This window comes from Thermothelomyces thermophilus, chromosome 3 (assembly GCF_000226095.1).
Source record: "Thermothelomyces thermophilus ATCC 42464 chromosome 3, complete sequence".
NCBI lineage: Eukaryota > Fungi > Ascomycota > Sordariomycetes > Sordariales > Chaetomiaceae > Thermothelomyces > Thermothelomyces thermophilus.
The window spans coordinates 3,978,045-4,004,571 of NC_016474.1; the positions used below are offsets into that span (position 1 = coordinate 3,978,045).

Sequence of the window (26,527 nt, forward strand, 5' to 3'; positions counted from 1 at the left end):
TAGATCCGTTAGCTTTAAGCTAAACTCTATCCTACTTAAAAAACTTCTTAACGCGGTTCGCGGAATATAATGTCTATATAGTTATACTATTAAGAGTCTCTAGGTAGTAGGTATTCCTGTTCCTAACTTCCTAGACCTAGTATAGGCTATATTACCGATACTAGAATTTTCGAAACAAGCTTATATCGATCTACTAAATGTTATTATAAACTAGAACAAGATCGCTAACCTTGATTTAGGCATCCTTGGCTCTAAATTTATAGTAATAGGCTTTATTTCGGCGTTTAGCTATCTTTTGTCTAGCTTTGGTAATCTTTTTAATAGCAACTTCTAGGTTAAATTCTATATTAAGTAGCACTTTAGTATAGAGTTCTAGCAATCATAGATAGGCTTCTACTTGATTCTCCCTGTCTAGTTAGACGGCTATAGAGTCCTAATAAAGAATTTGCTAGGTAGAGACATCGTTTTCGATTAGGCTAATGGGATTATAGTTATAGATAAGGTTAAAAGGTAAGTAGCTATAGCTATTTCAAACGGTAGTATAGTTAGTATATAAGATATGGGGAAGAAGCTATCGCTAATTCTTTCTAGTTCCTATAGTTATCTTTGCTAAGATGGCTATAATAGGTATATACCTAGCCTTACTAATACTATTAGCCTTAGAGTTATAGGGAAAATTAATAATATGTTTTACCCTTAGTTCCTCTAGGATAGCTTTCACTTCCCCTTTAAATTTAGATCCCCTATTGATAACTATTATAATATACTAGCCTTATGGCATTTATAGATAAGTGTATAATATTTTATTTGACTACCTTAAGGAGGAAAAAGAGAAAAAATACAAGAGTTATATAGAAGAGTGCCTTTTAACTAATATATATATATATAACCCAGGTAGGGCCTAGTTAGGCTCTAGGTCAGGCGCTAACTAGGCGTTAGCCGCGTGTCCACCAGACGAGTTATAAACGAGCAACGAACGCTCTATAGACCCGTAGGGCGTACGTGAGTAGGGCAAGGTAGGTCCATTCCAGTGCCCGGGTAAAGCCTAGGCATTATCTAGCCCGGGTACAGCCTAGGCCTATAATATACCCCCCCCCCTTCTCTTTTTCGCAGTTACCGGGCCGACCTACCCTATATCCTGCCTTTATATCGGTCCTGTAAGCAGGTCCTATGCCTTCCTTCCTTTGTCGCTATAACGATGTAACCTACGTGTATAATGGCGTGTCGAGCGCGAATAGGTAGCTATTCGAGTTCGGATAAAAGCTAAGCTCTTTCCCTTTATTATTAGAATAACGCGACCTATGCGTATAGTAGTAAGTTATATATATAATAAGTAGGTTGCCTAGGTCCTATATACTCCCTTATCGCCCTCCTCTTAACGCCTATAAATACCCTCTCCTCTTCCCTCTTTCTTCTATTCTCTCTTTTATAATTAACTCTCCTTTTCTTCCTTGCCCTCTAATTGCTCTTTGCCTCCTATAACTATACTTGCTACCTATACCCCTATTACGCCCTTAAGTTTTTTTTTTTAATTAACATCTATCTAATATATTAATAGCTACTAGTTTACTTAGTAGTAATAGTAGTAATTGTTACCTTAGTAGTAATAAGAATAAAGATTATTATATAAGTTTTCCTTTCCTTATATTGATTTTTAGCTATTATATATATATATATAAGGTATAGACTAACTTTTTATTTTATAATATAAGAATATTAACCTTTCTTTTAGTAAGTATACTATTAAAGGCGACTCCTCTAATAAAGAGTTTAAACTATAGCCTAAAAAGTAGTAGTATTACCTACTATATATCGACCGACTTCTTAAAGGTAATAAGGTCAAGTATGTCTAAGGTTAAGGCGCTTCCTATATAATATACTATAAGAGCTATAAAAGCTATATTCAGGATCCATAGCTTTAGGCTAATAACCCTTACCTATATATAGGTATTAAGAAAATCGTAAATTATTATAATACTAATACTACCCTTGCCTTCCTTACCTACTATAAGACTACTAACTAGGGCGCCTATTACGCTATCTGTCACGGAAATATACATGTAGATACCGCCTAAGCCACTAGCACAAATAGGCTAATTAAGCCGAAGGAATGATAGACTAATTAGGATAGGATCATACTTAGCAAGAAATAATCCTAGCAGAGGATCACTAGCTTACGACATAAGCCAGGTAAGCCAATATAGAGGATCACTATGACTACTAGTAATCCTAAGATTATATATATATATAAATAGTCACTCGTTACAGTAGACTCTAAGAGTTCACTAGTAATAGCAACTTATAATCACAATACTTATACTAAGCATCGTTATTAACTACTATAAGAGACAACTCTAGTTATAACTAACCCAACTCAGACTTCTTCTAAAAGGGTTCAGACGAAGGTAGATTAAGCGGGACAAGTAGGCAGGTCGTCTAAGGGATTCGGTAAAGCCAAAGGGTTCATAACAACACTAGAGTTATCTCTCACAGTAATCAGCAATGCCTAATACGAGTACTGTGATTGTGATTATTACCACTAGTGAACTCCCAGAGTCCACTATAACGAGTGACTATCTACATATATATATAATCCTAGGATCACTAGCAGTCGTAGTGATCTGTGACGAACCCAACTCAGACTGCTTCTGAAAGGGTCCAGACGGAGGTGGGTGAAGCGGGACAAGCAGGCAGGTCGTCTGAGGGATTCGGTGAAGCCAAAGGGTTCACAACAACACTTAGAGTTATCTCTCACAGTAATTAACAATACTCGGTATAAGTACTGTGATTGTGATTGTTACCACTGGTAAACTCCTAGAGTCCACCATAACGAGTGACTGGCTAGCTATATATATACAATGGTCTGTCCTTCTTCAATAGTTATCACCAGTGCCACTTCTCCTTTCACTTTGTGATTCTGCGTTATCGACGGTGACATGTTATTATCACCAGTGAAGACCTTAGTCTTGGCGGTGATAATCTTCTGATTAGTCCGTCGAGTGATTGGCTGTCGGAATGTCCTGTGTCCTAGCTGCAGCCTGCCAGGCCGTCTATATGCTTATCCGTGACACGATGCCCCTCCTTCAAGGCTTTCGACCCGAAAGCCCTCTTAGGTCGTTTCAAATAGCGCTAATAACCCTTCGCTTGTAAGTACTGTATTCTCCCCGTTTCTGCATCATGGTCGCCATGCTGACAAAATGCCGATAGAGAAACGGAAGTCGCATTCTGCACGTTACCGTGCTTCCCTTACTCAGAACATCGCTGAGAACGGTTTTATTATTATGCCTTGCTCTTGGTGCGCGTCGTAAGGCCTTATCTGCAAAATGATCGCGCGCACAAAGCGTTACGAGGCCTATGTTCGTCGAGGTCGTTCTTACGATGGCTCTGGCATCCCGCTTTCTTCCTATAAGCTTGTCTCCTCTTTTTTTTTTTTTTTTTTTTTTTTTTTTTTTTTTTTTTTTTACTATGATTCCTGATGTTCGTTCTAGTGGATTACATTCTTCAGGAGCAGCGTCGTATCAAAGATACTAAACGTCGTGTCGAACTTAAGCTAGATAAATCCTAACGCCATCTAGAAGAGGCCTAGCATAAGTTGTCCGAAAAGCTTGCGTGACTCCGGCATCTTCGTCAGTAGAAGGAGTTTTTAGTAGAGAAAGGTGCCGATATGGTGGCGCGTGGTCTGTCGACCTTGGACGAGTTAGAGGAGGTTAAGCGGCAAGAGACGCCTGCTATGCCCTCGTCACAGATTAATGATGCCGTCGATGCTGTCGACTAGGGCGCCGTCTTTGGTTCTGTCCCAGGTTTTTCTTTGGTCGATCCGGGTTCTGCTGGTGGAACTATTCTAGTTTCTTAGGGCAGTTCAAATTCTTGACTGGTTCCTATGAGTTATCTTCTAGTCCAAAATCAAGCCATTTGACCAGGTACTATAGTTCCCTATTAATAATACGTGAATCCAGAATTTCTTCGATATCCTATTCTTCCTCTTTATCCTCTGCTTCGATATGCGTAGCAACCTTGGCGTTCTTTGGTGCTAGTTCAAGAAGTGAAATATAAAAAACATCCGTCTGTAGTCATATAGATGATGGTAACGATAGTCGGTAGTTAGATGTCGAAATTCGTTCTTTGATAACGAAGGGTCTGACCTTCTTAAAGTCTAGCTTCGTGCTTAGTCGTTTGGTTTGCAGGTTTCGTATAATCAGGTAGACTTTGTCTCCCCTCTCTAGGTAAGGTCCCTCGAGCCTATATTTATTATAGTAGTTCTTCATTCTGGTTTTGACAAACTCGAGTTCCTTCTTAAGCTTCTCGTATAGTGCGTATATCTGTTCTGCTTTGACTACTGCTCTTGGCACTATGACCTCTAGTCCTTGCCTAAGGTCTGCTTTATATCCGTAGTTCGCGAAGAACGGTATGACTTTAGTCGTTTCTATTAGCGTCGTGTTATAAGCGAGTTATACTGTTGGCAACAGCATGACCTAGTCGTTTTGCTAGTAGTTGACATAAGAACGGAGATACTACTTGATAACTTAGTTTAGTCGCTCCGTTTGTCCGTCAGTCTGCGGGTGATATGCCGTTGACAGCTTGCTGTTAACGCCTAATCGTTACATTAACGCTTGCCAGAACTTTGACGCGAACTTGGTGTCTCTATCGGTGATCCATTCTTGCGGCCAAGTATGCACTAATGCAACTTGCCGATAGATCACGTCTGCTAGCTGTTTAGCTATCTAGGACTCCTTGTAGGGAAAGAAGTATACCTATTTAGTCAGGCGATCTACTACAGTAAGAATACTATCGTAGATTACTCCTGTGGCCGTGTCCTTGGATTCTGGTAGCTTTGTGATGAAGTCTATCGTAACTAAACTCCATGGTTTGTCAGCTATTAGCAGTGGCTGAAGTAGCCTATACGGCCTGTATCGTGCCGTTTTGCTTCGATTATAGATATCGTAGCTCTGTACGACTTCCTTAACTTGTACCGTTAACTGTGGAAAGTCGTAGTGTCTCTTGACTTATACGATAGTCTTCGTAACTCCTTTATGTCCTCCGAGTTTCGACTCGTAGAGTTCTCGAATCATCCGCAGCTGTTGATCTTTGTCGTGGATGTACGCTTTGCCTCGGTACCAGAGTTTCCCATCTCTTTCTTCCACTCCGTTAGGTACTAGTGGTCCGGGTGCTGCTTGATACTATGCCTCGTTGGTCCTTTCTTTTTGAAAGATTGTGTAACATTCTAGGAACGAGTCAAGTGGATCATCTTCTACGGGTGTCTGCGTTTCGTGATGTAGCGTTCCGTCTGTTCGTTCCTTGAACAACGGTGGTGTTGTTCCCGTTCGTCCTTCCGTATGATCCGTTCGTCGGCTTAAGATGTCCGCTCGTGCGTTCTCTTTGCCCTTCTTATAGCGAATCTCAAAGTTGAATTCCGCGAGGAATTCTGCCTATCGTATTTGTCGTCCGTTGAGTTCCTTCGTCATCATGAAGTATCGTAGGTTCTTGTGATCTGTATACACTTGTACCGGTTTAATCGTGCTACTGAGGTATAGTCGCCATTCCTTAAAAGCTTTGACAATCGCAAGTAGTTCCTTGTTATAGATCGGATAATTGAGACGTAGTCTATTAAGCTTTTTTGAAAAGAAGGCTATAGGATGTAGCTTCCCTTATTCGTCTCGTTGTCCCAATTGTCCTCCGATAGCGTAGTCTGAAGCGTCCGTTTCTACCTCGAATGGCTTCTTGGGGTCTGGCAGTACCAGTACTAGATCTTCAGTAATGGCGTTACGGATCTGCGTGAATGCTTGCTTGTGTCGCTCTTCCTATTGGAATTTAGCGTTCTTCTTGGTAAGTTCGTGTAAAGGTCGTACGATCGCTCCAAAGTTCCTGATGAACACCCGGTAGAAGTTCGTAAATCCGATGAAGCTTTGTACTTCCGTAACTGACGTTAGTCGTGGCCAATTCTTGATAGCTTTAACCTTTGAAGGTTCCATCCGAATTTGTCCTGGGGATATTTTATATCCCAAAAAGACTGTCTTTCTAACATGGAATTTGTTCTTTTCCTTGTTAACTAATAGCTTATACGCGTGTAGCGCGTCTAGCACTACTTCTACGTGCTTCCGGTGTTCGTCTATCGTCTTAGAGAAGATAAGTATATCGTCGAGATAACATATCGCAAATTTGTCAAGAAAGGGTCGGATAGCTTGATTAATTAGGGCTTAGAACGTTGCCGGCGCGTTTGTAAGTCCGAATGGCATGACGAGGTACTTGTAGTGGCCATAGGGTGTCCTAAAAGCCGTTTTCCACTCGTTGCCTTCTTTGATCCGTATATAGTTGTAGGCCGATGGCAAGTCAAGACGCGTGAAATATTAGGCTCCTGCCAACTGATCTCGGAGCCGTGAGATTAGCGGTAACGGGTATCGATTTTTCACGGTCTGTTCGTTAAGTTGCCGATAGTTGACGTATAACCGTAGCTTTCCGTCTTTCTTGGGCACAAACAGGATTAGGTAGCTTGCTGGCGATGTCGATAGGCAGATATGTCCTCTTCGAAGGTTCTCCTCTAAATATCGCTTAAGTTCTTCGTTCTACGTTTAGCTCGTATAGTAAATCTTAAAGAACTTCAGTCGTACTCCTTCCTTGAGCTTGATCTCGTAATCCTATAGGCCGTATTCTGGTAATCCTTCTAGATACTTCGGTTCGAATGCTAGGTATCCCTCGTACTCCTTCGGTACTTCCCTAGTCTTGTCTCGTCTCTCAGTTTTCTGGTAGTATATAAACTTGGTTCCGTCTATAGCGATACTAGCGATTTCTCCTATCTCAACCCACTGCTCTAATTGCAGTGCTCCACATTCGTCAATGGAGAGAACAGCTATCGGCGATTCAGCTCGTTTCTCCTGCCGCAATATCGATGTTATTGTGCCGCCTCTTCCAGAGTCCGTAGTGGTCTGCCTGCTACTATCCGTCTCTTACGGTGGATCCATAGGACATGCCTTTCTCTGAGCATCGTCTGCTCGCGATCCTTGTATGCTCCCTATCTCGCTAGTCAAATATAACTCCATTCGGGGTCACAGGTAGCTACCATTCTTCTAGCTAATGTCCGGGTTGTAATCTTTATACTATAGTAACCCTAATATCATGTCTTTGTCGTTGCCTATATCTACGATACTAAATACGACTACTATAGTCTTCCCTGCCATAGTGATGTCGATCGGTTCGGTCTCCCTACGTACCTATTACGTCGGAAATGGCCCTTTGACTATGCCATGCTTCTGCTTCATTCTCTAGGGTATCCGTAGCTGATTTACAAGTGTCGGCGAAATCAGATTCATCTCTGCTCCACTGTCTACTAGTACGAGCATTTCGTGCTGTTTCCACTATGCTGTTATCCATAATCGCTTGTCTTGCCGCCGTCGTCCAAAGATTGTAGCGATTTCCTATGTTTCTGCTAGGAGGTCTCGGTATAGTGGTCTCTTACGCTAGTTCCTCCTGTACTACGCTACCACTCGCCGCTACGCGGGCGTTAATGATTTCCGGGCCCCTTGAAGGGCCCTGACCTGTTTCCTAGGTCAGTGCTGACCTCTTCGGTTATTCGGCTGATAGCGGCTTCGTCAATCGTGCTCATTTCCGTAAGCCATTAGGTGCTTGCGGCTTCCTACCATTGGGTCCGTTCTACTTTCCGTCGTACGTGCTATAGCTTCGTCTGAAGCTCCCGAATTTGTAATTTCTTTTCTTCCGCGTGATAGAGGCAATCGTTACTCTAGCACGAGTCCTATATATCTCGTCCCGTTCCGCAGTGCCTAGGCCAGGCTTGTCTTGGAACTATTGTAATGCCTTCTAAATTGTAGGCTTCGATCTTCTAGAGCAATTCGGCCGCTCTGTTTCCTGCATCGTAGACCCATTCCACAGGGCGTAAGCTTCTGTCCTCATTTCCTTGTCAGGTCGGCTAGTGATTGTTTTCGAATTTGTCGCGGAAGTGGTATCGGCATTCGTATGCTACACACTGGAACTAGGGCACTTGCGTATGTGCCTTGTATCGCGGGTGCAATCGCGTGGCGTCGCCTGGAAGGTATTGGAACTCTTTTCCAAATCCTTCCCACTGTACGTGGGCCGTAGGTACTCTAATGCTGATATAGGAGTGTTTCTTCTAGTAGCTTTCCTACGTACGTTTGTCTTTTCCGCGGTTCGTACGTATAAATTGGTATTCCGGGTTCTGTACGTCGTTACTAAGTTGCTGATCGTCAAGGTACTCGGCGTAGCTATTAGGCCTATCATATGTCACAGGCTATTCTCCTTTGATAGCTTCTACGATACGTTAGAGTTCCCTCATTTCGTCCCTCATTCTATCACTCTACTAGGCGAGTCGAATCAAGCGCCTATCCCGTTCGCGTAGTTCCGTGTTGAGCCGAAAAACTTCGTTACGGTACCATTCGATTCGTTCCTAGAGGAATAGAACATTAGGTCTAGGTCTTTCGATTCCTTAGGTATCGGTTGTCCACGATCTATCCTGCCTCTACGTGACTGTGAAACCCTACTGCCTTAAGGCTGGGAGAATCGAAACTGGCGGTACATATTCTCCTGCCATGTCCTATTCGGCAAGACCTATCTCTAGGTCTATGGTGACTAGTTCGGAGTACGGTACTTGTTCGTCTTTACCGTTGCCGTCGTGTCCGAGACTATCCGTATCACTATCCTTGTCTTCGTAGCTCGTGGCCGCTACTTCGATAACGTCCTTGGTGGTTTCGTTGATAGCCGTAATTTCCTTTCTAGGGGCTAGTTTCCATTCTTTTTTCGGGCTCCGGTATTCTCGCTTATAGTACCCTTTCTTTCCGTAGTTATAGTAGGTAACATTAGACTTGTCTTTGGTCGTCTTCTTCTAGTCCTACTTCTACGCTACGTCTATATCTATAGCTCCGGGGTACGTCCCGTATAAGGTACTGACGTACGCTCGCTTTTTCTTGTCGTTAGCCTTAACCGTAGTTCCGTTCATTCGACCTCGTTTCTGCTGCTCTCGTACGTAGAGTCGATCATCGATCCTGATGGCCTGTGCGATGTATTCATCCAGAGTCTCAGGCTAATCGTACTTATACAGCTCGTCCTTGACCTTTTCCTTTAGGCCATTGTAGAACAATTACATTAACGCCTCATTATTAAGCTAAGACTTAAGCATGTCCTATCTAAACTATGCAATATAGGAGGCTGCTGACTTGGTCTGTCGGAGATTGGCGAGTCTTTCTTACGTATGAATCTTCTCGTCTTTGTCGCCAAAAACTTTCCGAAGCTCTTCTTCGAAACGGTCGTAAGATCAGAAGACTGCCCGTATAAACACGTCTCGATCGTCTTCGTCTTCCTCCGTGAGATAGTCGTTCTACGTAGGCTCGAACCATCTGAGTGCCTTGCCCTCTAGTCTCGTGGCTACGTAGAGGACTTTGGCTTTGTCGTCCGGAAACTTGTCGTCATTGAGCCGGAAGTAGGATCAGAGGTTTGTTAGGAATCTTGCGAGATCCTCCTTGGTTCCTCCGTATTTGCCAGGTAGTTCGATCTTGATACGCTTCGCTTTAGCACCCTCGAGTGCCTCGATTTTGGTGTAGGCCTCGTTAACCAACTTCTGCGAGTACTTTTCACGGTTCTCGAGTTCCTTGATTCGAGCTTAAGCAGCCTTGTCTCTCTGGTCTAACTCCTAGATCCATTGCTAGAGTTAACTAAGCTAGGCAAGCAGTTGTTCGGCCGTGACGTTGGTATCTATGTCGGTGTCGAGGTCGAAGTCACCTCCGTTCTGAACCATGACAGAACAAAGGGAGTAGTAACAACGTATGACGAACCTAACTCAGACTGCTTCTAAAAGGGTCCAGACGGAGGTAGGTGAAGCGGGACAAGTAGGCAGGTCGTCTAAGGGATTCGGTGAAGCCAAAGGGTTTATAACAACACTTAGAGTTGTCTCTTATAGTAATTAACAATGCTCGGTATAAGTACTGTGATTGTGATTGTTACTACTGGTGAACTCCCAGAGTCCACTATAACGAGTGACTGGCTAGCTATATATACACAATAGTCTGTCCTTCTTCAATAGTTATCACCAGTGCCACTTCTCCTTTCACTTCGTGATTCTGCGTTATCGACGGTGACATGTTATTATCACTAGTGAAGACCTTAGTCTTGGCGGTGATAATCTTCTGATTGGTCCGTCGAGTGATTGGCTGTCGGAATGTCCCGTGTCCTAGCTGCAGCCTGCCAGGCCGTCCATGTGCTTATCTGTGACATGATCCTCTATACTGGCTTACCTAGCTTATGTTATAAGCTAGTGATCCTCTGCTAGGATCATTTCTTGCCAAGTGTGATCCTGTCCTAATTGGTCTATCATTCCTTTAGCTTGATTAGCCCGTTTGTATCAGTGGCTCAGGCGGCATCTACATGTATATTTCCGTAATACTAGTGTTATTATAAACCCTTTAGCTTTACCAAATCCCTTAGACAACCTGCCTACTTGTCCCGTTTAATCTACCTTTGTCTAAACCCTTTTAGAAGAAGTCTAAGTTAGGTTCGTCACACGTTGCTATCACTCCCTTTGTTCTATTATAGTTTAGAACAGAGGTAACTTCGACCTTGACATCGACATAGCTACTAACGTTATAGCTAAACAGCTGCTTGCCTAGCTTGGTTAACTCTATTAGCGAATCTAGGAGTTAGATTAGAGAGACAAGGCTACTTAAGCTCGAATCAAGGAACTCGAGAACAGCGAAAAGCACTCGTAGAAACTAGTTAACGAGGCCTATGCCAAAATCAAGGCACTCGAGGGCGCTAAAGCGAGCCGTATTAAGATTAAACTACCTAGTAAATATAGAAGAACTAAGGAAGATCTTATAGGATTTCTAATAAACCTTCGATTTTACTTCTGGCTTAATGATAATAAGTTTCTAGATAATAAAGCTAAAGTCCTCTATATAGCTATAAGACTAGAGGGCAAGGTACTTAGATAGTTCGAGCCTATATAGAACGATTATCTTACTAAGGAAGACGAAGACGACCAAGACGTATTTATATAGGTAGTCTTTTAATTTTATGACCGTTTCAAAGAAGAGCTTTAGAAGGTTTTTGGTAATAAAGATAAGAAGATTTATATATAAGAAAGACTTGCTAATCTCTAATAAACTAAGTTAATAGCTTCCTATGTTATATAGTTTAGATAGGATATACTTAAGTCTTAGCTTAATAATAAAGCATTAATATAACTATTCTATAACGGCTTAAAGAAAAAGGTTAAAGATAAGCTATATAAGTATAATCGGCCTAAGACCCTAGATAAGTATATTATATAGGCTATTAGAATCGATGATTAACTCTATATATAAGAGTAATAGAAACAAGGTCGAATAAAAAGAACTATAATTAAGGCTAACAATAAGAAAAAGCAAGTGTACGTTAGTACCTTGTATAGGACGTACCCTAGAGCTATAGATATGGATATAACGTAGAAGTAGGACTAGAAGAAGACGACTAAAGACAAGTCTAATGTTACCTACTATAACTATAGAAAGAAAGGGCACTATAAGTAAGAATGTCGAAGCCCGAAGAAAGAGTAAAAGATAGTCCCTAGAAAGGAAATTACGGTTATTGACGAAACTACTAAGGACGTTATCGAAGTAATAGCTACGAGCTATGAAGATAGGGGTAGTGATACGGATAGTCTCGAATACGACGGTAATAGTAAAGACGAACAAGTACTATACTCCGAACTAGTTACTATAGACCTAGAGACAGGTCTTGCCAAATAGGATACGGTAGGAGGGTATATACCGCTAATTTCGATTTTCCTAGCCTTAAGACAATAGGGTTTCACGGTTATACAGAGGCAGGATAGATTATAGATAACTAATACCTAAGGAATCGAAAGACCTAGACCTAATGTTCTATTCCTCTAGGAACGAATCGAATAGTACTATAATGAAGTTTTCCGGCTTAATACGGAACTGCGTGAATGGGATAGACGCTTGATTCGACTTGTCTAGTAGAGCGATAAGTTAAGGGACAAGACGAGGGAACTCTAACGTATCGTAGAAACTATCAAAGGAGGATAGCCTATAATATATAATAGGCCCGATAGCTATGCTAAATACCTTGACGACCAGTAACTTAATAACAATATATGAAACCTAGAATACCAGTTTATATACGCGAACCACGGAAAAGACGAGCGTATATAGGGAAGCTACTAGAAGAAATACTTCTACTTTAACATTAGAGTACCTATAGTCCATATATAGTGGGAAGGATTTGGGAAAGAATTCTAATACCTCCTAGGCGATGCTACGTAACTATATCCTTAATACGAGGCATATACGCAAGTGCCCTGGTTTTAGTATATAGTATACGGATACTAATATTACTTCTGTAACAAATTCGAAAACAATCACTAGCCGACCTGATAAGGAAATGAGGACAGAAGCTTATATCCTATGGAATAGGTCCACGATATAGGAAATGGAGCGGCCGAATTGCTCTAGAAGATTGAAGCCCGTGATCTAGAAGGCATTATAATAGTTCTAAGACGAGCCTAGCCTAGGTACTATAAAATAGGACAAGACATATAGGACTCGTACTAGAGTAACGATTGCCTCTATTATATAGACGAAAAGAAATCGCGAATTTAGGAGCTTTAGATAAAGCTATAGCACGTACGATAAGAAGTAGAACGGATTTAATAGTAGAAAGCCGTAAGCACTTAATGGCTTATAGAAATGAGTACGATTGATGAAGCCGCTATTAGCTAAATAACCGAAGAGGTTAATACTGACCTAGGAAACGGGTCAGGGCCCTTCGAGGGGCCTAGAAACCATTAACGCCTATATAGTGGCAAGTAGTAGCGTAGTATAGGAAGAACTAGTATAAGAGACTACTATATCGAGACCTCCCGGCAGAAATATAGGAAATCGCTACAATCTTTGGACGACGGTAGCAAGATAAGCGACTATAGATAATAGTATAATAGAAACAGCACGAAATGCTTATACTAGTAGATAGTAGAGCAGAGATAAACCTAATTTCGCCAACGCTTATAAATTAGCTATAGATACCCTAGAGAATGAAGCGGAAGTATAGTATAGTCAAAGGGCCATTTCCGATATAATAGGTACGTAAGGAGACCAAACTAATCGACATCACTATAGTAGGGAAGACTATAGCAGTCATATTTAGCATTATAGATATAGGTAACGACAAAGATATAATATTAGGGTTACTATAGTATAAAGATTACGACCCGGACATTAGCTAGAAGAATAGTAGCTACCTATAACCCTAAATAGAGTTATATTCGACTAGTAAGATAGGGAGTATACAAGGATCGCAAATAGACGATGCTTAAGGGAAGGTATATCCTACGGATCTACTATAAGAGACGGATAATAGTAGATAGACTATTACAGACTCTAGAAGAGGTAGTATAACGACATTAATATCGTAATAGGAGGAATAAGCTAAACCGCCGATAGCTATTCTCCCCGTTAACGAATATAGAGCACTACAATTAGAGTAGTAGGTTAAGATAGGAGAAATCGCTAGCATCGCTATAGACGGAATCAAGTTCGTATACTATTAGAAAACCAAGAGACGAGACAAGACTAGGGAAGTACCGAAGGAATATAAAGGACACCTAGCATTCGAACCGAAACATCTAGAAGGACTATTAGAACACGGCCTATAGGATTACGAGATTAAGCTTAAGGAAGGAGTATGACTAAAGTTCTTTAAGATCTATTATATAAGCTAGACTTAGAACGAAGAACTTAAGCAATATTTAGAGGAGAATCTTTAAAGAGGATATATCTATCTACTAATATCGCTAGTAGGCTACCTAATCCTATTTATACCTAAGAAAGACGGAAAGCTATAATTATATATTAACTATTAATAACTTAACGAATAGACCATGAAAAACCGATACCTATTATCACTAATCCTACGGCTCCGAGATTAGTTAGTAGGAGCCTAATATTTTACATATCTTGACTTACTATCGGCCTATAATTATATATAGATCAAAGAAGGCGACGAGTAGAAAACGGCCTTTAGGATACCCTATAGCCACTATAAGTACCTTATTATGCTATTTAGACTTATAAACGCGCTAGTAACGTTCTAAGCCCTAATTAATTAAGCTATCCGACCCTTTCTCGACAAATTTGTAGTATATTATCTCGACGACATACTTATCTTCTCTAAAACGATAGACAAACACCGGAAGTACGTAAAAGTGGTACTAGACACGCTATACGCGTATAAACTATTAGTTAATAAAAAAAAAAGCGAATTCCACGTTAGGAAAATAGTATTTTTAGGATACGAAATATCTCTAGAACAAATCCAGATAGAACCCTTAAAGGTTAAAGCTATTAAGGAGTAGTTATAACTAATGTCAGTTATAGAAATACAAAGCTTCATCGGATTTACGAACTTCTACCAAATGTTTATTAGGAACTTTAGAGCGATCGTACGACCTTTATATAAACTTATAAAGAAAAACGCTAAATTCTAATAGGAAGAATAGCACGAGCAAGCATTTATACAGATCCGTAATACTATTACTAAAGATCTAGTACTAGTATTGCCAGACCCTAAGAAGTCATTCGAGGTAGAAACAAACGCTTTAGATTACACTATCGGAGGACAATTAGGATAACGAGACGAACAAGGAAAGCTATATCCTATAGCCTTCTTTTTAAAGAAGCTCGATAGATTACGTCTTAATTATCTAATCTATAATAAGGAACTATTTACGATTATCGAAGCTTTTAAGGAATAGTAACCATACCTTAGTAGCACGATTAAACTAGTATAAGTATATATAGATTATAAGAATCTACAATACTTTACGACGACAAAGGAGCTTAATAGACGATAAATACGATAGGTAGAATTCCTTACGGAATTTAACTTTGAGATCTGCTATAAGAAGGGCAAAGAGAACGTACAAGCAGACATCTTAAGCCGACAAACGGATTATATAGAAGGACGAACGGAAATAATACTACCGTTATTCAAGAAACAAATGGATAGAACGTTATATTACGAAATGTAGATACCTGTAGAAGATAATCTACTTGACTCGTTCCTAGAATGTTACGTAATCTTTCGAGAAGAAAGGATTAACGAGGTATAATATTAAGTAGCACCCGGACTACTAGTACCTAATGGAGTAGAAGAAAGGGATAGAAAACTCTAGTACCGAGGCAAAGTATATATTTATGATAGGGATCAATAGCTATAAATGATTTAAGAACTTTATAAGTCAAAACTTAGAGGATATAAAGGAGTTACAAAGACTATTGTATAAGTCAAGGAATACTATGACTTTCTATAGTTAACGGTATAAGTTAAGGAAGTCGTATAGAACTACGACATTTACAATCGAGACAAAACGGCACGATATAAGCTGTATAGGCTACTTTAGCTACTACTAATAGCTGACAAACTATAGAATTTAGTTACAATAGACTTTATTACAAAGCTACTAGAATCTAAGGACACGGCTATAGGAGTAATTTATAATAGTATTCTTACTATAGTGGATCGCCTAACTAAATAGGCATACTTCTTTCCCTATAAGGAGTCCTAGATAGCTAAACAGCTAGTAGACATAATCTATTAGCAAGTTATATTAGTATATACTTGGCCACAAGAATAGATTACTAATAGAGATACTAAGTTCGCGTCAAAGTTCTAGCAAGCATTAATGTAATGATTAGGCGTTAATAGCAAGCTATTAATGGCATATTATGACGAACCTAGCTCAGACTTCTTCTAAAAGGGTTCAGACGAAGGTAGATTAAGCGGGACAGGCAGGCAGGTCGTCTAAGGGATTCAGTAAAGCCAAAGGGTTCACAATAACACTTAGAGTTATCTCTTACAGTAATTAGCAATGCTTGGTATAAGTACTGTAATTATAATTGTTACTACTGGTAAACTCCTAGAGTTCGCCAAAGTCCGGTGGAACGAGTGACTATATACAATTCCCTGTCCTTCCTCCTTAAGTCTTGATCGTACGATCGCTGCTACGATCCTGCGATCGTTACCTAAGTGCTTATCTTGATCGAAGTGCGATCACTGCGATTACTTCCTGATTGGTCCTTAGGTCTTGTAGTTCTTAATTAGTCCTATACGCCTTGCCGGGTCGCCTTATATAGCCAAATCATGATACGATACCCCTCCTTTAGGTCTTTCGTCCTCGAAAGACTCTGGTCTGTTTTAAATAGCGCTAATATCCCCTGTCTGTATGTAATTGCGTTTCCTAGTTTCTTCCTTCCTTTGCCTTCCCACGATGTTATCGAGATGGCTGATCGTATAAGAAAGAAGTCGAAATCTAAACCTGCTACATCGACTCTTTGTGCTAATTACCTTCTTATAGTAATTCTTTCTTCGGATAGCCTTTTAACGATATACCCTTGTTTGCCATATAAGTCTAAAGGCCTTAGTTTATATGAGGTCTCGAAAGCCGACTCTTCTTGATATATAGAGTGTGTCTATAATAAACGCTCGAATTGTAACGTTCTTGGCGTTTCCCCTACTTAGCTTCGTTCTATCGCGGCTTAGCATTAGAAACTTAAGGATAAACTTATAGCTACTAAGGAGCAAGTCCTTCGTCTTTAGAAATAAAAGCAGATGTGGTTTAAGAGGATGATAAGAGCTATTGCTCGGGGTATTGACAGTGTAGAGGAGTTGGGACGAGTAGAGCGTGAGGAGGCTAAGGCAGCGGCGGCAGCGGAAACTTCTAGGGTTACTACGTCTTCTTCGACCCTATCTCGTTTGTCTGCCGATTTCGGGCAGCTTTAGGATACTATGTATCCTGAAGTTCCTTTAGATCCGTCCTTGCTAGCCGATTTCGGGTTGGTTTCTGGTCTATTACTTTCGGTTGATCAGGGTTCCTCTGGTAGAACTACTAAAGTTTCTTAGGGCAATTTAGGTTCTTGACGGGTTCCTATAAGTTATCTTCTAGTCTAAAATCAAGCTATTTAACTAGATATTACAGTTCTCTATTAATAACTTGTAAATTTAAGATTTCTTCGACGTCTTATTCTTCCTTTTTGTCTTTTGCTTTGATATTTATAACGACTTTGGCGTTCTTTGGCGCTAGCTCTAAAAGTGAAATATAAAAAACGTCTATCTATAGTCATATAGATAATAGTAATAATAGTTAATAGTTAGATGTCGAGATTCGTTCTTTAATAATAAATAGTCCTAATTTCTTAAAGTCTAGCTTCTCGCTTAGTCGTTTAGTTTATAGGTATTGTAAGATTAGGTAAACTTTGTCTCCCCTCTTTAGGCGAGGTCCCTCGAGCCTATATTTGTCATAGTAGTTCTTTATCCTCGTTTTGACAAACTCGAGTTCCTTTTTAAGCTTTTTATATAGTGCGTACATTTGTTCTACTTTGACTACTGCTCTCAGCACTATAATCTCTAGTCCTTGTCTAAGGTCTACTTTATATCCGTAGTTTACAAAGAATAGTATAACCTTGGTCGTTTCTGTTGGTATCGTGTTATAAGCGAGCTATACTATTGGCAATAGCATGACCTAGTTATCTTGTTGGTAGTTGACGTAAGAACGGAGATACTGTTCGATAATTTGGTTTAGTTGCTCCGTTTGTCTATCGGTCTGTAGGTAATATGCTATTAATAGTTTGCTGTTAACGCCTAATCGTTATATTAATGCTTGCTAGAATTTCGATACGAATTTGGTGTCTCTGTCGGTAATCTATTCTTATAGCTAAGCGTATACTGATGTAACTTGCCAATAGATTACGTCTACTAACTATTCCGCTATCTAGGACTCTTTGTAAGGAAAGAAGTATACCTATTTAGTCAGGCGATCTACTATAGTAAGGATGCTATTATAGACTACTCCTATAGCTATGTCCTTAGATTCTAGCAGCTTTATAATGAAGTCTATCGTGATCGAACTCTATAGTTTGTCAGGTGTTAGCAATAGCTAAAGTAGCTTATATGGCTTATGTCGTACCGTTTTGCTTTGGTTATAGATATTATAGCTTCGTATAACTTCCTTAACTTATATCGTTAACTATAGAAAGTTATAGTGTTTCTTAACTTGTGCGATAGTTTTCGTAACTCCTTTATATCCTCTGAGTTTCGACTTATAGAGTTCTCGAATCATTCGTAGCTATTAATCCCTATTATAGATATATACTTTGCCTTGATACCAGAGTTTCCTATCTCTTTCTTCTACTCCGTTAGGTACCAGTGGTCCGGGTGTTGCTTGATACTATGTCTCGTTAATCCTTTCTTCTCGAAAGATTACGTAACATTCTAGGAATGAGTCGAGTAGATCATCTTTTATAGGTGTCTATGTTTCATGATATAGCGTTCCGTCTGCTTGTTCCTTGAACAATGGTGCTATTGTTTCTGTTCGTCCTTTCGTGTAATCCGTTCGTCGGCTTAAGATGTCTACTCGTACGTTTTCTTTGTCCTTCTTATAGTAGATCTCGAAGTTAAATTCTACAAGGAATTCTACCTATTATATTTGTCGTCTATTAAGTTCCTTTATTATTATAAAGTATTGTAAATTCTTGTAATCTATATATACTTATACTAGTTTAATCGTACTACTAAGGTATAGTCGTTATTCCTTGAAAGCTTTGACAATTGCAAGTAGTTCCTTGTTGTAGATCGGATAATTGAGACGTAGTCTGTTGAGCTTCTTTAAAAAGAAGGCTATAGGGTATAGCTTTCCTTGTCTATCTCGTTATCCTAATTGTCCTCCGATAGCGTAGTCTAAAGCGTCCGTTTCTACCTCAAATGGCCTCTTAGGGTCTAGCAATACTAGTACTAGGTCTTTAGTAATGGCATCGCGGATCTATATAAATGCTTGCTTATATTGTCCTTTCTATTGGAATTTAGTATTCTTCTTAGTAAGTTTGTATAAAGGTTATACGATCGCTCTAAAGTTCCTAATAAACATTTGGTAGAAGTTTATAAATCTGATGAAGCTTTATACTTCCGTGACTGATGTTGGCTATAGCTAATTCTTGATAGCTTTAACCTTTGAGGGTTCTATCCGGATTTGTCCTAGGGATATTTCGTACCCTGTCACGGAAATATGTATATAGGACGCCGCCTAAGCCGCCTTCCCCGACAGGCCAATAGGACAGCAGGTACAAACGGACTAATCAGGAAAGGATTACACTTAGCAAAGTGATCTATATACTATAGGATCACTACCATAGCCGTAATCCAGACGGCAAAGAATCACTAGGTAAAGAGTAATCTCAGGATTATATATATATGTAGATAGTCACTTGTTATAATAGACTCTAGGAGTTCACTAGTAGTAACAATTACAATTATAGTACTTATACTAAGCATTGCTAATTACTATAAGAGACAACTCTAGTGTTGTTATAAACCCTTTGGCTTTACCAAATCCCTTAGACAACCTACCTACTCGTTATACTTAACCTACCTCTGTCTAGACCCTTTTAGAAGAAGTCTAAGTTAGGTTCGTTATACATTGTTACTACTCCCTTTATTCTATTATAGTTTAGAATAGAGGTAACTTCGACCTTGACATCGATATAGCTACTAACGTTATAGCCAAATAGCTGCTTGCTTAGCTTAGTTAACTCTAGCAGCAGATCTAGGAGTTAGACCAGAGAGACAAGGCTACTTAAGCCCGAATTAAGGAACTCGAGAACCGCGAAAAGTACTCGTAGAAGTTAGTTAATAAGGCCTATACCAAAATCGAGGCACTCGAGGGCGCTAAAGCGAAGCGTATTAAGATCGAACTACCTAGCAAATATAGAGGAACTAAGGAAGATCTTATAGGATTCCTAACAAACCTCCGATCCTACTTCCGGCTCAATGACGACAAGTTTCTAGATGACAAAGCTAAAGTCCTCTACATAGCCACAAGACTAGAGGGCAAGGTACTTAGATAGTTTAAGCCTATATGGAATGACTATCTTACTAAGGAAGACAAAGACGACCGAGACGCATTTATATAGGTAGTCTTCTAATCTTATAACTGTTTCGAAGAAGAGCTTTGGAAAGTTTTTAGTGATAAAGACGAGAAGATTCATATATAAGAAAGACTTGCTAATCTCCGATAGACTAAGTTAGTAGCCTCCTACGCTATATAGTTTAGATAGGACATACTTAAGTCTTAGCTTAATAATAAGGCGTTGATGTAACTATTCTATAATAGCTTAAAGGAAAAGGTCAAAGACAAGCTATATAAGTACGATCGGCCTAAGACTCTAGACAAATACATCGTATAGGCTATTAGGATTAATGATCGACTCTATATACAAGAGTAGTAGAAACAAGGTCGAATGAACGGAACTACAGTTAAGGCTAACGACAGGAAAAAGCAGGCGTACGTTAGTACCTTATATAGGATATACCCCGGAGCTATAGATATAGATATAACGTAGAAATAGGACTAGAAGAAGATAACTAAAGACAAGTCTAATATTACCTACTATAACTATAGAAAGAAAGGGCACTATAAGCAAGAATGCTAGAGCCCGAAGAAAGAATAGAAACCAGCCCCTAGAAAGGAAATTACGGCTATCGACGAAACCACTAAGGACGTCATCGAAGTAGCAGCTACAAGCTATAAAGACAAGGATAGTGACACGGATAGTCTTAGACACGACAGTAACGGTAAAGACGAACAAGCACCGTACTCTGAACTGGTCACTGTAGACCTAGAGACAGGTCTCGCTAAATAGGATATAGCAGGAGAGTATGTACCGCCAATTTCGATTTTCCTAGCCTTAAGGCAGTAGGGTTTCATAGTCACGTAGAGGCAGGATAGATTATAGACAACCGACACCTAAGGAATCGAAAGACCTAGACCTAATATTCTATTCCTCTAGGAACGAATCAAATAGTACTGTAACAAAGTTTTCTGACTTAATATGGAACTATATAAACGGGATAGACGCTTGATTTGACTTGCTTATTAGAGCGATGGAATGAGGGACAAAATAAGGGAACTCTGATATATTATAGAAGCTATTAAAGGAAAATAGCCTATAGTATATAATAGGCCCGATAGCTATACTAAGAATCTTGACGGTTAGTAACTTAGTAACGACGTGCGGAACCTGGAATACTAGTTTATATACGCGAACCGTAGAAAAGACGAGTGTACGTAGGGAAGCTACTAGAAGAAACACTCTTATCTTAGCTTTAGAGTACCTATAGTCTATATATAATAGGAAGGATTTGGGAAAGAATTCCAATACCTCCTAGGTAATGCTACACGACTATACCCTCGATACGAGGCATATACGCAAGTGCCCTAGTTCCAGTGTATGGCATACGAATGCTAATACTACTTCCGTAACAAATTCGAAAACAATTACTAGCCGACCTAACAAGGAAATGAGGACAGAAGCTTATACTCTATGGAATAGGTCTACGATATAGGAAATAGAGCGGCCGAATTGCTCTAGAAGATCGAAGCCTGTAATTTAGAAGGTATTACAATAGTTCTAAAACGAGCCTAGCCTAGGCACTATAGAATAGGACGAGACATATAGGACTCGTACCGGAGCGATGATTGCCTCTATTATATAGACGAAAAGAAATTACGAATTTGGGAGCTTTAGATAAAGCTATAGTACGTACGACAGAAAGCAGAACAGACCTAATGGTAGGAAGCCGTAAGCACTTAATAGCTTACAGAAATGAGTACGATTGACGAAGCTACTATTAGCTAAATAACTAAAGAGGTTAGCACTAACCTAGGAAACGGGTCAGGGCCCTTCGAGGGGCCTAGAAACCATTAATGCCTATGTAGCGGCGAGTGGTAGCGTAGTATAGGAGGAACTGGCGTAAGAGACCACTATACCGAGACCTCCCGGCAGAAACATAGGAAATCGCTGCAATCTTTAGACAACAGCGGCAAGACAAGCAATTATAGATAACAGCATAGTGGAAACAGCACGAAATGCTTGTACTAGTAGATAGTAGAGTAGAGATAAACCTAATTTCGCTAATACTTGTAAATTAGCTATAGATACCCTAGAGAATAAAGCAGAAGTATAGTATAGTCAAAGGGCCATTTCCGATGTAATAGGTATATAGAGAGACTAAACTGATTAATATCACTATAATAGGGAAGACTATAATAGTTATATTTAGTATTATAGATATAGGTAATGATAAAGATATAATATTAGGGTTACTATAGTATAAAGATTATAACCTAGACATTAGCTAGAAGAATAGTAGCTACCTATAACCCCGAACGGAGTCGTATTCGACTAGCAAGATAGGAAGTATACAAGGATCGCGAGCAGACAATACTTAGAGAAAGGCATATCCTATAGATCTACTATAAGAGACGGATAGTGGCAGGCAGACCACTATAGACTCTAGAAGAGGCGGTATAACAATATCGATATCGCGATAGGAGGAACGAGCTAAACCGCCAATAGCTGTTCTCTCCGTTGACGAATACGGAGCACTGTAATTAGAGTAGTAGGTTAAGATAGGAGAAATCGCCAGTATCGCTATAGACGGAACCAAGTTCGTATATTATTAGAAAACCGAGAGACGAGACAAGACTAGGGAAGTACCGAAGGAATATAAAGGATATCTAGCATTTAAACCGAAGTATCTAGAAGGATTACTAGAATACGGCCTATAGGATCACGAGATCAAGCTTAAGGAAGGAGCATAACTAAAGTTCTTTAAGATCTACTATACAAGCTAGACATAGGACGAAGAACTTAAGCAATATTTAGAGGAAAACCTTTGAAGAGGATATATCTGCCCGTCGACATCGCTAGTAGGCTACCTAATCCTATTTATGCCTAAGAAAGACGGAAAGCTACGGTTATACGTCGACTATTAGTAACTTAACAAATAGACCGTGAAAAATCGACACCCGTTACCGCTAATCTTATAGCTCTAAGATTAGTTAGTAAGAGCCTAATATTTTATATATCTTGACTTACTATCGGCCTATAACTATATATAGATTAAAGAAGGTGATAAGTAGAAAACGGCCTTTAGGATACCCTATAGCCATTACAAGTACCTTGTCATGCCATTTAGACTTACGAACGCGCCGGCAACGTTCTAAGCCCTAATTAATCAAGCTATCCGACCCTTTCTTGACAAATTTACGGTATATTATCTCGACGATATACTTATCTTCTCTAAGATAATAGATAAATACCGGAAGTATATAAAAGTAGTACTAGACGTGCTACATGTATACAAGCTATCAGTTAACAAGGAAAAGAGCAAATTCCACGTTAGGAAAATAGTATTTCTAGGATACGAGATATCCCTAGGACAAATTCGAATGGAACCTTCAAAGATTAAAGCCATCAAGAATTAGCTATAACCGACGTTAGTTATAGAAGTACGAAGTTTCATCGGATTTACGAACTTCTACTAGATATTCATTAGGAACTTTAGAGCGATCGTACGACCTTTATATAAACTTACTAAGAAGAACGCTAAATTCCAATGGGAAGAGCGACATAAGTAAGCATTTACACAGATCCGTGACGCCATTACTAAGGACCTAGTACTGGTACTGCTAGACCCTAAGAAGCCATTCGAGGTAGAAACGGACGCTTTAGACTATGCTATCGGAGGACAATTAGGATAATGAGACAAACAAGGGAAGCTATATCCTATAGCCTTCTTTTCAAAGAAGCTTGATAGACTATGTCTTAATTATTCGATCTATAATAAGGAACTACTTGTAATTATCAAAGCCTTTAAGGAATGGTAACTATACCTTAGTAGTATAATTAAACTAGTACAAGTATATATAGATTATAAGAACCTATAATACTTTATAATGACGAAGGAACTTAATAGATGACAAATATAATAGGCAGAATTCCTTGTAAAATTTAACTTCGAGGTCTACTATAAGAAGGGTAAAGAGAATATATAAGTAGACATCTTAAGCCGACAAACAGATTATATGGAAGGACGAACGGAAACAATACTACTACTATTCAAGGAACAAACAGATAGAACGCTATATTACGAAACGTAAACACCTGTAGGAGATAATCTACTCGACTCGTTCCTAGAATGCTATACAATCTTTCGAGAAGAAAGGATTAACGAGGCATAGTATTAAGCAGCACCCGGACTAGTAGTACCTAACAGAGTAAAAGAAAGAGATAGAAAACTCTAGTACCGAGGCAAAGTGTATATCTACGACAAAGATCAATAGCTATAGATGATTCGAAAACTCTATAAGTCGAAACTTAGAGGATATAAAGGAGTTACGAAGACTGTCGTACAAGTTAAGAAACACTACGACTTTCTATAGTTAACGGCACGAGTTAAGGAAGTCGTACGGAGCTACGACATCTACAATTGAAGCAAAACGGCACGATATAAGCCGTATAGGCTACTTTAGCCACTGCTAACAGCTAACAAACTATAGAGTTTAGTTACGATAGACTTTATTACAAAGCTGCTAGAATCTAAGGATATAGCCACAGGAGTAATCTACAATAGTATTCTTACTATAGTAGATTGCCTAACTAAATAGGTATACTTCTTTCCTTATAAGGAGTCCTAGATAGCTAAATAGCTAGTAGACGTAATCTATTGGCAAGTTATATTAGTATATACTTGGCCGCCAGAATAGATTACCGACAGAGACACCAAGTTCGTATCGAAGTTCTAGCAAGCGTTAATATAACGATTAGGCATCAATAGTAAGCTATTAACGGCATATTACCTATAGACCGATAGACAAATGGAGTGACTAAACTAAGTTATTAAGCAATACCTCCGCTCTTACGTCAATTACTAGCAAGACGACTAGGTCATGCTATTACTAATAGTATAACTTGCCTATAATACGATGCCGATAGAAACGACCAAAGTCATACCATTCTTCGCAAACTACAGATATAAAGTAGACCTTAGGCAAGGACTAGAGGTCATAGTGCCAAGAGCAGTAGTCAAAGCAAAATAGATATACGCATTATATAAGAAGCTCAAAGAGGAACTCAAGTTTGTCAAGACCAGAATAAAGAACTACTATAACAAACACAGGCTCGAGGGACCTTACCTAGAGAGGGGAGATAAAGTCTACCTAATTATACGAAACCTGTGAACCAAACGACCAAGTACGAAGCTAGACTTTAAGAAGGTCGGACCCTTTGTTATTAAAGAACAAATTTCGATATCTAACTACCGACTATCGTTACTATTATCTATATAACTACAGATAGATATTTTTCATATTTCACTCCTTGAACTAGTACTAAAAAACGCTAAGGTTGCCATATATATCGAAGCAAAAGATAAGGAAGAAGAATAGGACATTGAAGAAATTCTAGATTTACGCATTATCAATGGAGAACTGTAGTACCTGGTCAAATGGCTTGATTTTGGATTAGAAGACAACTCATAGGAACTAGTTAAGAATTTAAACTGCCCTAAGAAACTAGAACAGTTCTACCGGCAGAACCCGGATCGACCAAAGGCAAAACCAGGACAGAATCAAAGATAGCGCCCTAGTTAATAACGTTAACGCCACCATTAAGCTACATACCTAGAACCGCCCCCGATTCCTGCTGTCCCACCTCTTCTAATTCATCTAAAGACGTAAGACCCTAGCGAACTATCTCCGACCCTTAAGATAACAACAATCGCTTTTGACGACGAATACGGTCTAAACGAGCTAGAGATTCGTCCAGATGACGCTATACTTTTGCCAACAAATCGCGGTTGGTATAGAGAGCCTCCTTAGTATCTTGTTCTAACCGGTTAAGGCGCTTTGATTCGTCTATAATATAGGACACTACAGAAGTTAGTATAGAAAAAATATACTAGCAAGGGAATACGGACAAGACAAGACCAGAACCCTAGAACCGTTGTATAACCTCCTATAACGAACGTACTTGCCGTAACAAGAAGAACTCTCTATTATATGGCAGCAGAGGCCGCAAGAAAAACAATAAGAACAAGGTATTACTTCAAACCCTAGCTCGTTAATGGTAGTAGCTAGGGCAATGTACTCCTTGGTCTTCACGGATCTTTTTATCGAACGCTTTGCTATACGAGACATGTTATTAGCAGCATATAGAGGAAAGAGGGAAACATAGGAGACAACTTACTAAGGGTTATTAGCGCTATTTGAAACGGCCTAAGATAGGCTTTCAGGTCGAAAGCCTTGAAGGAGGGGCATCGTGTCATAGAAATATATATGTAGGACGCCGCCTGAGCCGCCTCCCCCGACAGGCTAATAGGACAGCAGGTACGAACGGACTAATTAGGAAAGGATCACGCTTGGCAAAGTGATCTATATATTATAGGATCACTACCGCAGCCGTGATCCAGACAGTAAAGGATCACTAGGTAAAGAGTGATCTTAGGATTATATATATATATAGATAGTCACTCGTTATAGTGGACTCTAGGAGTTTACCAGTGGTAACAATCACAATCACAGTACTTATACTAAGCATTACTAATTACTGTAAGAGATAACTCTAGTGTTGTTGTGAACCCTTTGGCTTCACCGAATCCCTTAGACGACCTGCCTGCT

General features: G+C 39.6%; 3 protein-coding genes across 3 annotated transcripts; 1 reads left to right on the forward strand and 2 right to left on the reverse strand.

The window, feature by feature from the left end:
- Nucleotides 1-598: 598 nt before the first annotated feature.
- Nucleotides 599-763, reverse strand: MYCTH_2037651 (uncharacterized protein; the record flags this gene model as incomplete). Its single annotated transcript, XM_003663374.1, has 1 exon — nucleotides 599-763. A coding segment is annotated over one exon (165 nt), but the record flags the coding sequence as incomplete, so codon positions are not given.
- A 2,336-nt stretch (nucleotides 764-3,099) lies between these two features.
- Nucleotides 3,100-3,967, forward strand: MYCTH_66978 (uncharacterized protein). The gene is made up of 2 exons (XM_003663375.1): nucleotides 3,100-3,405; nucleotides 3,489-3,967. The coding sequence occupies exons 1-2, from the start codon at nucleotides 3,324-3,326 to the stop codon at nucleotides 3,563-3,565; spliced, it is 159 nt and encodes a 52-aa protein (XP_003663423.1). The 5' UTR covers nucleotides 3,100-3,323; the 3' UTR covers nucleotides 3,566-3,967.
- Nucleotides 3,968-25,345: 21,378 nt separating this feature from the next.
- On the reverse strand, nucleotides 25,346-26,035 carry MYCTH_80299 (uncharacterized protein; the record flags this gene model as incomplete). Its single annotated transcript, XM_003663376.1, has 2 exons — nucleotides 25,346-25,773; nucleotides 25,872-26,035. Coding segments are annotated over 2 exons (255 nt in total), but the record flags the coding sequence as incomplete, so codon positions are not given.
- Nucleotides 26,036-26,527: the final 492 nt, after the last annotated feature.

Coding starts and splice junctions, on each gene's coding strand:
- MYCTH_66978 (XM_003663375.1), top strand. CDS start 3,324: ATGATCGCGCGCACAAAGCGTTACGAGGCCTATGTTCGTCGAGGTCGT. Junction 3,406..3,488: donor TGGCATCCCGCTTTCTTCCT/ATAAGCTTGTCT, acceptor TGTTCGTTCTAG/TGGATTACATTCTTCAGGAG.